This window comes from Camelus ferus, chromosome 11 (assembly GCF_009834535.1).
Source record: "Camelus ferus isolate YT-003-E chromosome 11, BCGSAC_Cfer_1.0, whole genome shotgun sequence".
Classification (NCBI taxonomy): domain Eukaryota; kingdom Metazoa; phylum Chordata; class Mammalia; order Artiodactyla; family Camelidae; genus Camelus; species Camelus ferus.
The window spans coordinates 61180497-61195039 of record NC_045706.1 but is presented as its reverse complement, the minus strand read 5'-3'; the positions used below and the strand labels follow the sequence as shown (position 1 = coordinate 61195039).

At 49.0% G+C, this 14543-nt stretch overlaps 1 protein-coding gene across 1 annotated transcript in view; it reads right to left on the bottom strand.

Annotated features, from left to right (window-relative positions):
- WDFY4 (WDFY family member 4) overlaps positions 1-14543 on the bottom strand; it is a 267578-nt gene that overhangs the window by 122251 nt on the left and 130784 nt on the right. Inside the window, 7 exon segments of the mRNA XM_014562645.2 lie at positions 2742-2878; positions 3519-3704; positions 5176-5297; positions 7118-7356; positions 10152-10309; positions 11757-11871; positions 12518-12721. Of these exon segments, the coding sequence (XP_014418131.2) occupies positions 2742-2878; positions 3519-3704; positions 5176-5297; positions 7118-7356; positions 10152-10309; positions 11757-11871; positions 12518-12721 (1161 nt within the window).

Below are 14543 nucleotides of genomic sequence, written 5' to 3'. Positions count from 1 at the left end.
CCTGTCCTTCCTTAGGTCTCTGCTCCCACACCTCCCACCAGAGAGGGCTTCTGATCCCCTCCATCTAAGTGGCCCCGCCCCTCTCTCATCACCCTCCCCCCACTTACCCTGCTCCACTTCTCCTCATTGCCACTAACTCCCCCAACATTTACAAAGTTATTTATCTTTTCTGTAATCGATCTTCACCCCCTAGAATGTCATCTTGGTGGAAGCAGAACATGTCAGTTTTTCTCCCTTCTGTAACCACAGTACTTTGAGCAAGGAACAGAATAAGCACTTAATTTTAAGCGTTTAATTTGTTGAATGAATGGATGGATGGGTGGATGAGATCTTATCTGATGCAGAAGACAGTATCCTCAGTAACTTGCCTTCAGCAAAGACAGAGCCGACTTCAAATATTCTACCTTCCAGATCTCTCAATGTGAGCCAAGAGCAAACTGTTACCAGCCATATGTAAACCTGCATGGCCCTGAACACGCTGTCTACTCAAGCTTCCTTCAGATGGGCTGTTTCTCAACAGACCTCCCTGGGACTCAGAGGCAGTGAGCTGTACCAAGGACAGTGACTTGGGAGGGGGTGGGACACTGGCAAGAGACAGCATCGATAGCCACAAGGGTTCCCATAAAATGCATGTCCACGTCCAGCATCCCAGCCATCCCTTCCCCAGCTGCCCAGTCACACTGACCTGACCTCCTGGGGACAATGCTAACTTGATCAAAGAGTGGGAGCTGCAGGGAAGCCCAGGGAAGAGGGGCTGGATCCCTCCTGCCACAAGTGGCATTGGTCAGGAGCAAGTGCTCAGGTACAAGTGAGGATGCGCCAGCTTCTGGGGCCGGTGCAGCTGGACCACATGAGAGAAGTCTTCCCCTTGGCAGAGAGAGCTTTAAGGTAAACTGGACTTTCATAAACTGTCTCCCATTTCTACAGCATTTGCAGCTTCCAAGTGCGTCCACAAAGTCTAGTGTAAACAGAGCATGTTTCCGGCTGTAAATTCAGGAGTTGAGGCTCCGAGAGGCTATGGAGTTGCCCGAGGGCATGCCCAGCAGTGCAGAGGCTGTGACTGAAGACCCTGCCCTCACTCTGCCACTTCCTGGCTGCAATGCCCTTGACTTTTTTTAGACTCCATTTCACAGCTATAAAACAGGACGAGTAATAGCTGTGTGATGTAGCAGGCAAGAAATCTTGAGTTGTTCACTCACTAGGCCAGCCAGTGAGTCTGTAGACAAATTTAATGAGCAGTGTCTTCCACAGGCCCATGCACTGAGGACACAGCCTGCCCTCAGCTCCAAACACAGGGGGCCGGCCAGCCCGGTCAAGTTTATTTCCTGTCTCCCCTTCTACGTCCAGGCTCTTTCTCCATATGGCCTGAAGCCTACTGCTCCTGGACTTGGAAAGAAGGCGGCCCTTCCCCTGGCTGCCTGGGCACCTGCCCTCCTCTCCTTGCCCAGTATCTGATGACAGTGTCCCTCTGCATCAGTTGCTGACCACTGTGGACAACAGACCCACTGTGACAGCAGAGCTCAGATTCTGAGCAGGTGGGATTTGGAATCAACCTCACTTTCCTAAGTCACACGGGCAGAGAGTTCAAATTGTGTAATGTGTCTGTCAACTGTCTACCCCACTCCCTGGGGAGTCTCGTCCCACCGTTTCCCACAGTAATTTATTTTGGACGTAATGAGATTAAAGACTCAGGGCAGTTAAGTGTATGGCCCAAGTTGTCTAGATCCTAAGGCCACGTCTGCTGAATGACCACAGCCTGCCTCTGAAGGTAAGTCAGTGACCCCAGCGTTAGAATATACGACAGAATGTGTTTTCCAAAAAGAACCTCAGCATATTTCCAGTCCTACGTGCTCTTACAGAACTTCGCCACTTCTCCACCAGGAGGTAGAGTCCATTGCCCTCCCTCTGAACTTGGGCAGAGCTTTGTACCTGTCTTGCCAAAGGGCTGCAGCCGAAGTGACACTGCTTGGCTTCTGATGCTGGCTCATGGAAGGCAAGCTGGCCTCCACTTGGGTTGCTCTCTCTCCCCACCACCCCCATCCCTATGGAAATTTAGCCCTTGAAGTCCAGCCACCAGGTGGTAAGGAAGCTCAGGACACATGGAGAAGCCATATTTTAGGTGTTCCGGTCAACAGTCTCAGCTAAGGTCTCAGACTAAAACCAGCAGCACGTGAGAGCAAGTTAGCCAAATGATCCCTGCTGAGGCCCCAGACATCCTGGACCAGAAACACCCCTCTGCCCAAGCTGTGCTCCAGAGTCCTCAACACAGCATCCACCATCACAAAAAGTCACTGTTGGTGCCACTGAGTTATAGGATGGTTTGTTATGCAGCTTTAGAGAAATGAGTTAGAAACTCAAATGGCTCAGTCCCACAGCATCAAGAGGAGGCACCTCTCTATCTCCTGACAGTGGCACCAACGCTTCTGCCCTTCTTTGCTCCTGCTGAGCTGTGGGTTAGTGCTCTCTGAGCACACCTGACTCAGAAGAGGATGAGTTTTAACACCATCAGGAACACCCACTCTTGGCACTCAAGAAAAGTCCACATGGACCTTAAGCTAAAGCTGACCTAAGACCTGGCTTCCCAAGATGGAGCCTCAACTGGGAAGCCACATGCATTCCCTTAAACACTCGGAAGAATGTGGAATTAGATCTGATCCAATGGCAATGAAGAGAGAAGACATGACACATGGGCTTTGAAGCAAACGTCTGATGGTCTCTAAGGAAAAGAGATCTGGGCTCACCTCTGCTTTGCACTCAGGGTCCTTGGTCTGCCTTCCAGGCATCAGCCTCATGGCTGAGGACAAGCTTCCGCTCCACGAAGAGACCTTTCTGTAGTGTCCAACAGTCGAGCGACTGCTCAGGGACTTCTTTTCAGATGCTGGGAACCAGGAAGCAAAGGACTGTCAGAGGTGACGTTAAGAGGGAAACACACACTATTTCTACAGCTGGCTTGGCTTTCAAAGTGCCAGCCAGGGACATAAGCCCAGAGTGCCTGCCTCCAGTAAGGGAAACAGCCCAGGCTACTAGCTTGAATCGCTATGAATTTTGTGATGGTGAAAGACTTAACACAAGTATGTAAGTCATACTCTGAAAGCAATGACATCTTTAAAAACAAAGTTAACACGTCATTTCTACAGCTGCATTAGTTAATATGACATGCTGACCTGCATGACTTGGCACAAGGTGTCAAACCTGGTAGGTGAGTATCAGGGCACGACCTAGGACCCTAAGTTCCAGAGCCCAGGTGAGAGCTCTGACATGGTGGCTCTCCCCTCCGGGAGACTACTAGACTCTGTTTGCTTGGCTGGCACCTCTAGCCTCCCTTCCACCCAAGATGCAAAGCAGCATTCACTCTTTGTGAGCAAAGATTCAGGAGGTTTCAGTGATGTAAATCCCACCCACCAAAGGGATGAGAGAGAAGGTCTAGTGTAAAAGGCTCTGGGCCCTGAATGGAACCTGGGGGAAGCCTGGCTCTGAGACCCAGAAGTTCTGTTCCCTGGAGCCATGTGGTTAGAGACCTAGATAGTGCTGCCAGGCCTTGAGCATCGTCTCCTCCCAGAGTGGCGTGACCTCTTCAATCTTCACTTCGCTGTCCCCAGGTTTCACAGAGAGATCAATCTTGAAGGTGTCCTCCAGCTCCTGCCGCCTCTGTGCCACGAGCTGCTGCCAGAGGGTCCGCACTGTCTTCTGGATGTTGTGCTGGACTAATGGAGACAGTACATTGCACAATCAGGACAGCCTCAGTGCTTCTCCCAGAGAAAGCCAGGAGATGGCGTCTTGTGGTTGCTTTTATGTGCACCCTTCTTGAACATCACCCAGGCTTTGCAAACTCCATCCAGATAGCAATCAGTATGCAGAGCCACATGGCTGATAACAATGCTACCAACATCCTTGTGAGCAGGCCTCTCCCCAACCTCCACCACTGAGTCCTGCCTGCCTCACATGTCCAGAGCTGGGAAACATAATGGATGGGCTCAGTGAGTCTCCTTCTCTCACCCCTAACTCTGTTAGATATCAAAGAGATACCCTGCCTAAGCTCTAGGTAACCAAATAGCTCCCGCCAAACAGCTCCTTCCAACCTTGACTTCTACTGCTGGCCCTTCAGGGCAATGGACACTGAACTCAAGACTGTGCCCAGGGTAATAGACACTGAACCCAAGACTCTGTCCTCTCTCCTGGCCCTGAATCATGCTTCCAACTAGCTACCCACCTTAGTGTCCTGGATTAGCAGAGATATGGACAAATCTACCAAGCCAGGTCTACCTGCTACCCCCACAAATATAATCCCCTGAACTGTGCTGAAATTCCTTCTGATCTTGGACCACTGGGTCCCCACTTTGGTACCAGTCTGTTTTTCTCATCCTAGGGGGATGGACATGGCTTAGTCCACTCTACCAGCTAAATCCCAAAATGCAAACGTTCATGTTGTAATCAACATTGTGTCAGAGTAACCTTTAAACTCACAAGATTCTTGAGCACTGGCTTTGGGCACCTATTGAACCAAAAACAAGGGCCTTTGTTACCATCTGGTATCACAAGATAAGCGGCACAGTCAGCAAACCAAAGTTGTGGGAAAAGGTCTGCGGAGGCTTCCTGGATCCAGAGGGAGCAACCTCTCAGACACATGGATCTGACTCACAAATTGCCAATCCCTTTAACTTGATTTGATATTTTCAAATCCAAGAATAATCTCCATTAAGCCAAAAATCTCATAAGGTAATGGGTTTCTTTACTCCATCCCCATTGTCTAGAGAGGAAGGCTGAGTGGGAGCTAGGTGATGGCCTTGGGCTGAGGGAGATGGCATGCCAGTCTGCACAGCTAGTGGTCCAAAGCAAAATGCAAGAGACCACCTGAGAAGTGAAATCAACTGACAGTGAGGTCCTCTGGGATTTCAGCTAAGTTCTTAGTCTAACCAAGTCCCACAGAGCTTTCCCTTCATCCACCCACCCATCCGTTCTAATACACAAAGATCACCCCGATTTTCTATCTCTATCAGGTTAACTTGCAGTATTACTACACTGTTCTGGGATTTCCTAGGGCCTCCTCTGGCCTTTAAGAATCTCCTTGGTAGTATAGGCTTCCTTATCTTAGGAAGGATAAACGGAAGAATGCAACCCTAGCAGTTGCCACTATCCATCTACTCCCCCCCAAAAAAACCAACAAGTAAAATGTACCATCGCTCAAACTTGGGAAGTCTTCCCCTGTTTTTTCTCTCACTTCTTCATTTGGAGAAAGAAAGACTTGGTGATAAGGAGTCATTCTGGGCTTGGGTTCCAATCCAAATCCTTCTGGATAACTAGCAGACAAGAGATTGTTCACTGTAAACTCCAGTTCCTTTGGGATCATTTCATCGTTACGTATTACAAGTGATCATCCTGCCCACTCAGTACCCATCAATATGAAAGAAACTTGTCTAATGGTTAGTTGTCTAAGGACAACTTCCATGACAGATATTATACAGAAGGATTCTGGAAAATAAGAAAAACATCTTATTTTCATTCCTATCCAAACCATGTTCTGAACAGGCCCCCCTCAACACTCTCCTGGTTTCTCCATCATGAAAATTGGTCATTTCTTTTTGCAGACTCCCAAAACAATGAACTCTGCCTTCGTTTGGCACTGATCTCACCCATGTGAAATGGGGCCAGGGCCAGCTTCACAGGCCTGCGACTTGTGCGGTTGTACACGGTCAGCACTCAGAAGGACCCCGTGCTCGGGCTCTGCAGTCACCATCCTGAAATTCTCGGGAGTTTTTGAACAAGGGCCCCACATTTGTATTCTGCTGGAACCCTGCACATCATACAGCTGGTTCTGAGTGGGGCACAGCGGTTTACACAGTAGGTTCCCCACAGACCATACGCTTCCCAGCTCCTGGTCATGTTCATGTCCACCTGCCCTCTTCTCTGGGTCCCTCACCCAACAAAGCAGACTAGATACTCAGTACGTGTCTGTGGACTGAACCAAAAGTGATAAACAAGGAAATGAAGAAACAGCAGCATATGAGAATGTCCATTTTTGAAATTCCTAGAATAAAATCCCTTTAGATTTTGGAGTCCATTTTGCTATATACAGGGATTTGCAGAGGGCAGAATTTCATCACACAAATCAGTTGGCGTTCTGTTCCTCTTACCTGTGCTTCCAGTATGGAGAGGGTCTAATTCTTGAAATGCAGAAAAGAAAGAAGAACTTCCCCAATTCAGTCCGTACACTGAAACTGGATTCTTTTATTTCAAACACATAAAAAGGCAAAGACCTCCTCTGGGCTAGGAGCATTCTCCAGTGCTTCTCAGAGAGTTTAAGACCTGCCAGCTCTTGGGTTTTGTAACGTTCAAGAGTCGGCTCAACAGGATTTGGGGAATTTTTTTTGTCAAGTCATCAGACACAGTTTGTGCTGGGGTAAATAAAACTGAGACCAAGGATAAGAGCCAAGTGTAATATCCCACAGTCCTTCCTCTATGCTCAACACGGTGCTGTTAATAAGAGCTAATACTCTCACGCAGTGTGATGCCACGGCACCCGGTGGTATGTATATACTGCCACACAGAGGCAGAGAAAAAAATTCACAAAAAAACTCACACGTCTTTGAAATTTGGACTTCAAAAAAAGGATCTCAACAAGCTTAACTTAATTTCTGATTAGTATTTCTTACACAAGGGTACTCATGGATGTCATTTAATGTCACAAATTGTGTGCATGTGTGTTTTTTTCTTTCTGCAAGCAAAATTATCCCTGGCTTGCGTGATATAATTTATTATATATTTTCCCCACTCTAAGAGGGCATTTATTAAATATTCAGTATTTCTGAAATCTGGCCGTGTCATAAAATCAATGTGCATTATTTAATGCTGGCATTTTCTGCCCCCAAATTGAATCGATGAAGTTATCTTACAACCTGAGAATTATGGAAATAGGGTAAATTATTATTTCATGATCATTCTAGCTACTCAGTAACGTGGCCAGGTTTGAGGATGTAACTTAACCATTTTATCAGACACTGTGTATAATTTGGACAACCAGATCAACAAAAGGATTGTATCATTTATAACTGGTCAACTTTAATCAAGCGTCCCTCTAAGGCTTTCTCTCCTGCATCGACCACTGGTGGGCAGCTCTCACCTTCTCGCACTGAGCAGCAGAAGACAATGCATGAGGCACAGGAAGAAGCTGGCATTGGAATTATAGGTGGCAAAGACAATGTCCCAGTGTTCCTGTAGAAAGCCCAGGATGTTGAGAAGGCTGAGGCATTCGGAGAGGGACTGCTGGGGCTTGGAGAGGCAATAAAGAATGACTTTATTCAAACTGCTGTATAAAGCATTGATGATAGTGTCCCTCTGAGAAGAGGCGTTCTCGATGACCTGTGCCATAAAACAAACACACACACGTAGACTTGTGAACACTGAAGCTTAGATACCGACCCAGTTAACTGCAAATGATACAATCTCAGATTTTTTTTTCTGTATTTCAAAAAGTGACATGATTTTAAAATCAAATAGGACCATTTCCTCTACCTTGGAGCTTCTATTTAAGTGAATAATCAATAAAGGGAATTCAAACATTTGGATTTACCAAAAATTGGTGTAAAAAAATTAAAAGTTTACTGCAACCATATTACAGAAAATAGATATGGGAACCAGAGATTTCTAAAATACAGGTAGCATAGTTGACACTCAGTATATAACAACATGCTATTAATAGTGTCTAATTATTTAAAAATATGTTATTAACTACTAATGGTATAGATTACTATTAATAGTATTATCAGGTATAGACTGTTACAATAGTCCAGTTATCATGCTGAGTGCTTTGCATATATTTGCATATATTTACATATATTACCTCATTTAAACATCATAACAACATCAGTGAAGTAGACTCTAAGATTATCCCACTTTATGGATAAGAAGGCTGAGGGTCTGCAAGGTTAGGTGGTCAGTGAGAATCAAAGCCACACAGGACACTTGAGCCATGCTCTTAACCACCATATCATCTAAAGGAGATGTGATGGGGGTGGGCATAGCTCTAGTGGTAGAGCACACGCTGAGCATGCACAAGGTCGTGGGTTCAATCCCCAGTACATCCTCCAAATGGAAATAAATTGTCTTCCCCTCATAAAACAAACAAAACAAGCAAAATGTGGACTTTGATGCGAGTCCAATGAATTTTAGTACATGAGAGATTTAGAGGGGGAAGGCAGAAGGTCCTGATTTGTAGCCTTAACACTGAACTCATCCATCTGTTTGGCTTCACTGAAAAAGAATCCATAGAACAAAAAAATACAAATTCTTCAGTCTATTAGAGAGGTCATTTGTTAGGTATAGATTGCTCTCTTTGAACTTCATAGGTAACAAGTGTTTATACCACTGAAGTTGAGTTTTATTTATATCTGCTGGAATCTGGGGTTCTTGTTTTGATCATCATCCTCTCCTGCTCCTCAGGTGGGTCACATTTTCAGGGTGAGGTTAAGAGCTGTGAGAGGCACAGACAGTAAGTAGGAGACAAGAATGGTAGATGTGGGCAGAGGAGCCTGGCACCCCCTCCGAGGACACATCAGCCCCACAGGCACCCACTCTTCGGTATCAGTTCTGAGTATTTGCTCTCACCACTGGGGAGCTGCTACGGACTGAATATTTGAGTCCCTCTAAAATTCATTTGTTGAAACCCCAGTGTGATGGTATTTGGAGATGAGGTCTCTGGGAGGTGATCAGGTCAAGAGGATGGAGCCCTCAACAACAGGATTAGTGCCCTTACAGGAGGAGACAAGTGAGAGCTAGCTTCCTCTCTCTGCATCATGGAGGATACAACTAGATGACCATCTCTTAGCCCAGAAAGAGAGCCCTCAGTGGATACCAGATCTGCTGGACTCCCAGCCTCTAGAACTTGAGAAATAAATGTTTGCTGCTAAGTCGCTTACTCTACGGTATTTTGTAACAGCGGCCAAACGCACTCAGACAGGAACTGAGTGGCCACTCTCATTCTCAACTCAGCCTCCCAAGAATCTGGCTTCAATCCCCTCAGAGCTGACAAGGGATATTTCTCCCTGCTCAGATTTATTCTTGAAGAAGCCTCTGAATACATTCTTTTCACGTTGCCCAGAACTGCAAATTCTCCAGTCTGCCTATCACTCTACGAATTGAGCCGAGGCCCAGTTCTGGTGTCTGCAGGAGACTCCACAGATGCAAGGGTGCTGGGGACACTGACGTCACTGTCTCTGATGCCTAAAGAGGAAGGAGAGGGACTGTCCTGGATTCTGCTGCAGAGAACACACCGAGAGCTGCTGGCAGGAGTTGCTGGAGGCAGATTTCAGCCTGGTGAGAGAAGGTGCTTTCCAGCAATCAGGTGTTCTGCTGACTGGAACCCCCTCGTACCACAGAGACTTCCTCACACAAAGAGGGTTCGAGGAAAGAGTGAATGGCCACTTGTCGGGAAAGATTTCCAGCATGAACTGGGAGGCAGGGACCAAAAAAAAAGGGTTCAACTCTAGAATTCTGAGATTGTATGATTCTGTGTGTGTGCGCACATGTACAATAAAGAACGTGTACACAGGTGCACACACGTGCACACATATTTACATCTCAGGGTATATCTACAGGCATGTATTTGCATGTGTGGGTATGTATCTCCATCTTTCTAGGGAGAGAGAGAGATGGAAAGCACATGTAAGAAAAACAGGACCAGGTGAAAACAGACTCTTGCCTTAATTTCAGGAAAGTCCACATATGGCAAATAGAGGTGGATACTAAAGAAGAAAATGAAATAGGCCTTTCAGGAGATAAAGATCTTTTTGGCCCTTTGTTGGTGAGGAATAACAATAGCTAAGATTAAACCAACATTCACAATAAAACCCCAAAGGGCAGGGGGGGTGTTAAGGTCTAGCAGGGGACAGAGCTCAGGTGACCGTGCAGGGGCTGCGGCTCCCGATCACTGAGACGGATCTCAGGCAGCCAAAGGTGAGACCCCTGCAGGGCGGGCAACAGCACAGGTGTTAGCTGGGCCGTAAAGGTCCACCTCCTGCCTCCCACCCATCTCAGATTCTATTTCCAGGAAGGTGGCAGGTCAATCTGGACCAAGTGGACAGCAGCCAGCAGTGCGTCACACAGACATCTGGTGGGTCAGCAGAAGCCTCACCACCATGGCCAACCTGGGGTCTTACCACCATGATGTGCTCCGTGATGAAGAGAAGGATGTGTCTGGGGTCTGCTGAGAACATCCCGCTGTACAGCTTCTCCACCAGCTTCTGGGTGAAGTGGGAGATGTTGGCGAGTGAAGGAGCAGTGGCAGCTTCTGCATTCGGCGGAGGCTCTCTGCTGCCTGGGGGGTTGCAGGAGGGTGACAGAGCCAGGCTGAGAAATCAGGTTTGAACTGCCTTTTCTCCACAACAGTTTCCAAGCCCCTCTTGGTAGCCAGCCACAACTTACTCACCTCTGTATGGCCCACTACAACCGTCTGTATGTGACCTGTCGTTCCAAAAATGGGGTAGGTGCCCACTGAACACACATTTATTCAAAGCAAACTGATCTTGAACAATCTATTCAGGGATATAAACCAAGTGGGGAGGAGGCATTGCTTCCAGTGGCCATTTGGAAGAAGAGAGGATGAGAATGTAAGGCACAGGGTAATGGGACGGCTGTCGTGGTGACCCACAGCCCCCAGTTACATGGGGCAGAGGGTAAAGCTGTAATGTCAATCATCCATCTGGGCTCACCTTCACAGCAGGCACTGTGCTCACAATATTATGGATGCGATGGTCTCAGCTAATTCTGTTAACGACCCTCTAAGGGTCCTCACTCACAGGGTCAGGCACTCGCCCGGAGTAGCACCGCCATCCAGTGACAGAGCCACAGTCAGAATTGGGCTCCCAAGCCCACACTTTTCCCTGCTCCTCTACCCTACCACACTCAGACACTTCAGAAAGACCAAAAGTCAGGGTTCGCGCATTGTGGGGCAGGGAGGAGTCCAGAAGACAAGTCACATCACTGAGGATTCCGTGGCTCAGAAACTACAGAAAAGAGTTTTGTTTACTCTTGTCTGGAAGGTACAGCTGCCCCGGAACCAAATATTCCAAATGAAATTTCAATTGGAACTTCTTAGGGGCAATGGCAGTGTCTTCACCCAGGCTTGTTTAAGAAATACGTGCTACATCAAGGACCTACTTACTGTACAGCACAGGGAACTATATTCAATTTCTTGTAATAACCTATAATGAAAAAGAATCTGACAAGAGACTATATACATATGTATATGTATAACTGAATCACTTTGCTGTACAGCTAAAACTAACATTGTAAATCAACTACACTTCACTGCAATTTTTTTTTTAAATAAAGCATATCACATTAAAAAAAGAAAGAAGCACATGCTGTGCCCAGGCATAGGTGAGTGGAAGATGTTAAATTTCAGCTGACACCTTGACTCCTCTCATGGGAAGAGGACAATTCTGAAGCTGGAGGGAACTGATTTGGGCCCAGATGACAGGACTTCCCATCTCCAATTGGCCCAACGATGGCAGGGGTGACATGGAAAGTAACAAGTAGGCCATCGAGGGAGCCTCGGGGCAGGGTCAGTGCGCTCTTGTTGCAGACTCGTGGAGGGACTGACCCACAGGTGGAGGGACAGCTCCCCAAGGTTCCTAAAGCAGCCTACCGTCCTGCAGCCCGGTCTTGCTCTAGGGCCCTGGGGCCAGCAGACTCGTGGCTTTCCTGCTCAGCTGTCAGCTGATTTGTGTCAGTAACAGTGAGGAGCAAGCAGCCCCGCTCACCTCTGAGCATCGGTGTGTGGCCTCCACTCACCACGTGGAATATTTCCATGGCGGAAAGCAGGACCTCAGACTGGAAGTCTTGCTTCTGTTGGCTGGTGGCATTGTCTGGACAAGCCTGGAAGCAAACCCTGGACTAAGATTGCAGCCACATGGCCATCAGGTCCACTCAGGGCCAACCGGGTGCCCCTATTGGGCAGTATGTTAATACTGTGGCAGCTGGAGTGTGGGCTGCCAACAGCTCCCAACTGCCTCTTCTCTGGGGCATGGCCCTCTGCTGACCAAGTTGCCTCATCCACCTCCCCAGGGCAAGGTGGCAAGGGGTGGGGGGTCCACAGCCAGGGACCACCTGGCAGGTACCTCAAGGTGGGGCTGACTCTGGGATGGGACCGGGCTACTGCCGAGACCATTTCCTCCCTCGTCCTCCTCCTCCTCATCCCTTCTCTGCTTTCCTGCCCCAGTAAACCACTTCCACAAAATCCCTGCCTCAGGCTCTGCTTCCAGTAGACCTGGCTAAGACCTGCCCTCGTTCATAAATTCACTTGCTGCTGGGTGAGCTCCCTGCTCCACCCGGTCCTGCAGTTCCCTCCCACCAATCTCTGCAGTCCCAGAAGGTGTTCCTGACCACCAGCCAGCTGGCCTGGGTGAGCTGTCACAAGGGGTCAGCCCTCGGGTCTCCCTGGGCATACCCGCCCTCGTGGTGCCCAGGCCCTCCCAGCCCCTCTCCCACAGCCCACAGCTCAGTAACACCCTTTCCAACCCACCTCCAGGAGCACCTCCAGTGGCAGCCACTGCTTAGGGTTGGGAGCCATGAGCAACAGCTCCTTCAAGAGCAGCTGCATGAACTCCCTCAGCTGCTTCCGCGAGGGATGTGACTCGGCAGGAGCCTGGAGACCCTCGGCGGCGCTGTCTCCTTCAGCCGCAGCCCCGGGACTGGGGGCGTTCTGGGCAGACTCAGTCACAGCCCCCTCAAAGACAAGAGAACCCCAGCGTGAGCAGCCTGCCCGGCCTCAAAGCGCTTTCACGCCCACCTCTGAGGTGCGCACGGTGGGATCACCATCAAACCCACTGACGTGTAAGGAACCTGAGGCTCCGAGGAGGAAGGAAGTTCTCCCGGGGTCCCAGGGTTCCTTACCACACCAGATCCTGCTGTGGTCTCCGAACCCGAGACAGTGGGAGTGGTGGAAGGAAGCTGGGCGCAGAGCAAGGGAGACCTGTAGTCTCAGCGAGGAAGCCCAGGATGTGTCCTGGGCAAGGCGTTACCCTCCTCAGAGCCACAGTCCCCATCAGTCAAGCAGTAATGATGAAAAGGCTCTCACAAAGACGCAACAAGGGAACAGTGCACGTGGCAATGCCTGGCCCCGGTGTACCATCAGGAAAGCACGTCCCACCTTCCTGTGGAGCCTGCCAGGCTCTGCTGACGTTGACAGACAGGACCCTCAGGTGAAAAGAGAAATAGGGCTTCAGCCAGCCCTGGGGTCCCAGCCCTGCAGCACCTTGGCCTTCACTGTCTCAGTTCACATTTATTAAAATACTGGGAGATAGACGAGGTGGGGTCATCAGCCCGGTACGTCCAGGAGGACACAGAGATGCTGGGAGGCTGAATGACATGCCCAAGGACACAGGGCCAGGGTCTCCTGACTCCCAGCCCATGGACTTTTCACACGTTCATCTGTCGGCACCTCCCTTCACTCATTCATAAAATTAATGCAGCCATTCTTAATTAAGCCATAAAATGAATTTAACGGCACCTAGGGTGGTGGTGACTGCATTAATTAGCTCCATGCAGCCTTGACTGGAAAGATGCCACATAAAATCACAGCAAATCAAAGTCTTCTGGTCACCAGCCTTCTGCATGAAGAGGGTCTGTCATGTTTTCTGTGCAAACAAAGGCCTTTTGGAGCGGACCTGGAGCTGAAATGGGAAGAGGAGCCCTGGGGATAAGAGCTCTAGAACTGGGGGCGGGCTCACCCACAACAGGCTGGGAGGTGACTTTGGGCCAGGCCCTCCCTCGGGCAGGAACTACTGAGCACACGGAGGAAGAGCCCTGGGTCAGAGTGCGCTCTGTGGCTGCCGGTGCGCAGCCGGCTGGAATCCTGACTCAGCAGATGGAGGGTCTGGCCTGTGGGTGCAGGGGCTGACGTGGGGATCTGGGCTGAGAATGTCAGGCTATCGACTTCGAATCCCTGGCCCTCTCTGGGTGGGGGGAGTGGTGAGGGCCAGCCTGTAGGACTGTCCTTCCTCCCTGCCTGGCCCGGGGCACCTGTGTGCGGGGTCCCATCCCCCATCCCTTCCAGTGCTGCCTGCAGTGCCTTCCTTTGCTCTTTATTGATTCTTTTTTACTTCCTTTTCTACTATGTTGCTTTAGTTGCTATTAGCCCATCAAATCATTTCCTCTTTTTGCAAATCTTCTAGTCATTTTATTAAAACTAATTACTCTTAAATTTTATTTGGCCATTTAATTTTATTTTAAACGCACTGATGGAAAGGACATGGGCTTTGGGGTGAGAGAGTGAGGTTTAAATCTTGGCTCTGTCACTCACTAATCACGTAAGCTGTGGTGTGTTTCATCCCCTCACCATTTTGTAGGATGGGTCTTACAGCCCCACTGAACCAGGAGGAAACTGGTCAGTTTCACCTCCCCAAATCTCACTTTCCACTTTAACACCGCCTGCATCGGGTGCCCGTGAGGGTGTGTGAAGCCCCAGGTCAGGACCATTGCAGGTGTTCAGTAGATGGAGGCTGTCAGCATGAACGCACTGCTAGAAAAGATTAGCTTACAGAGCATGT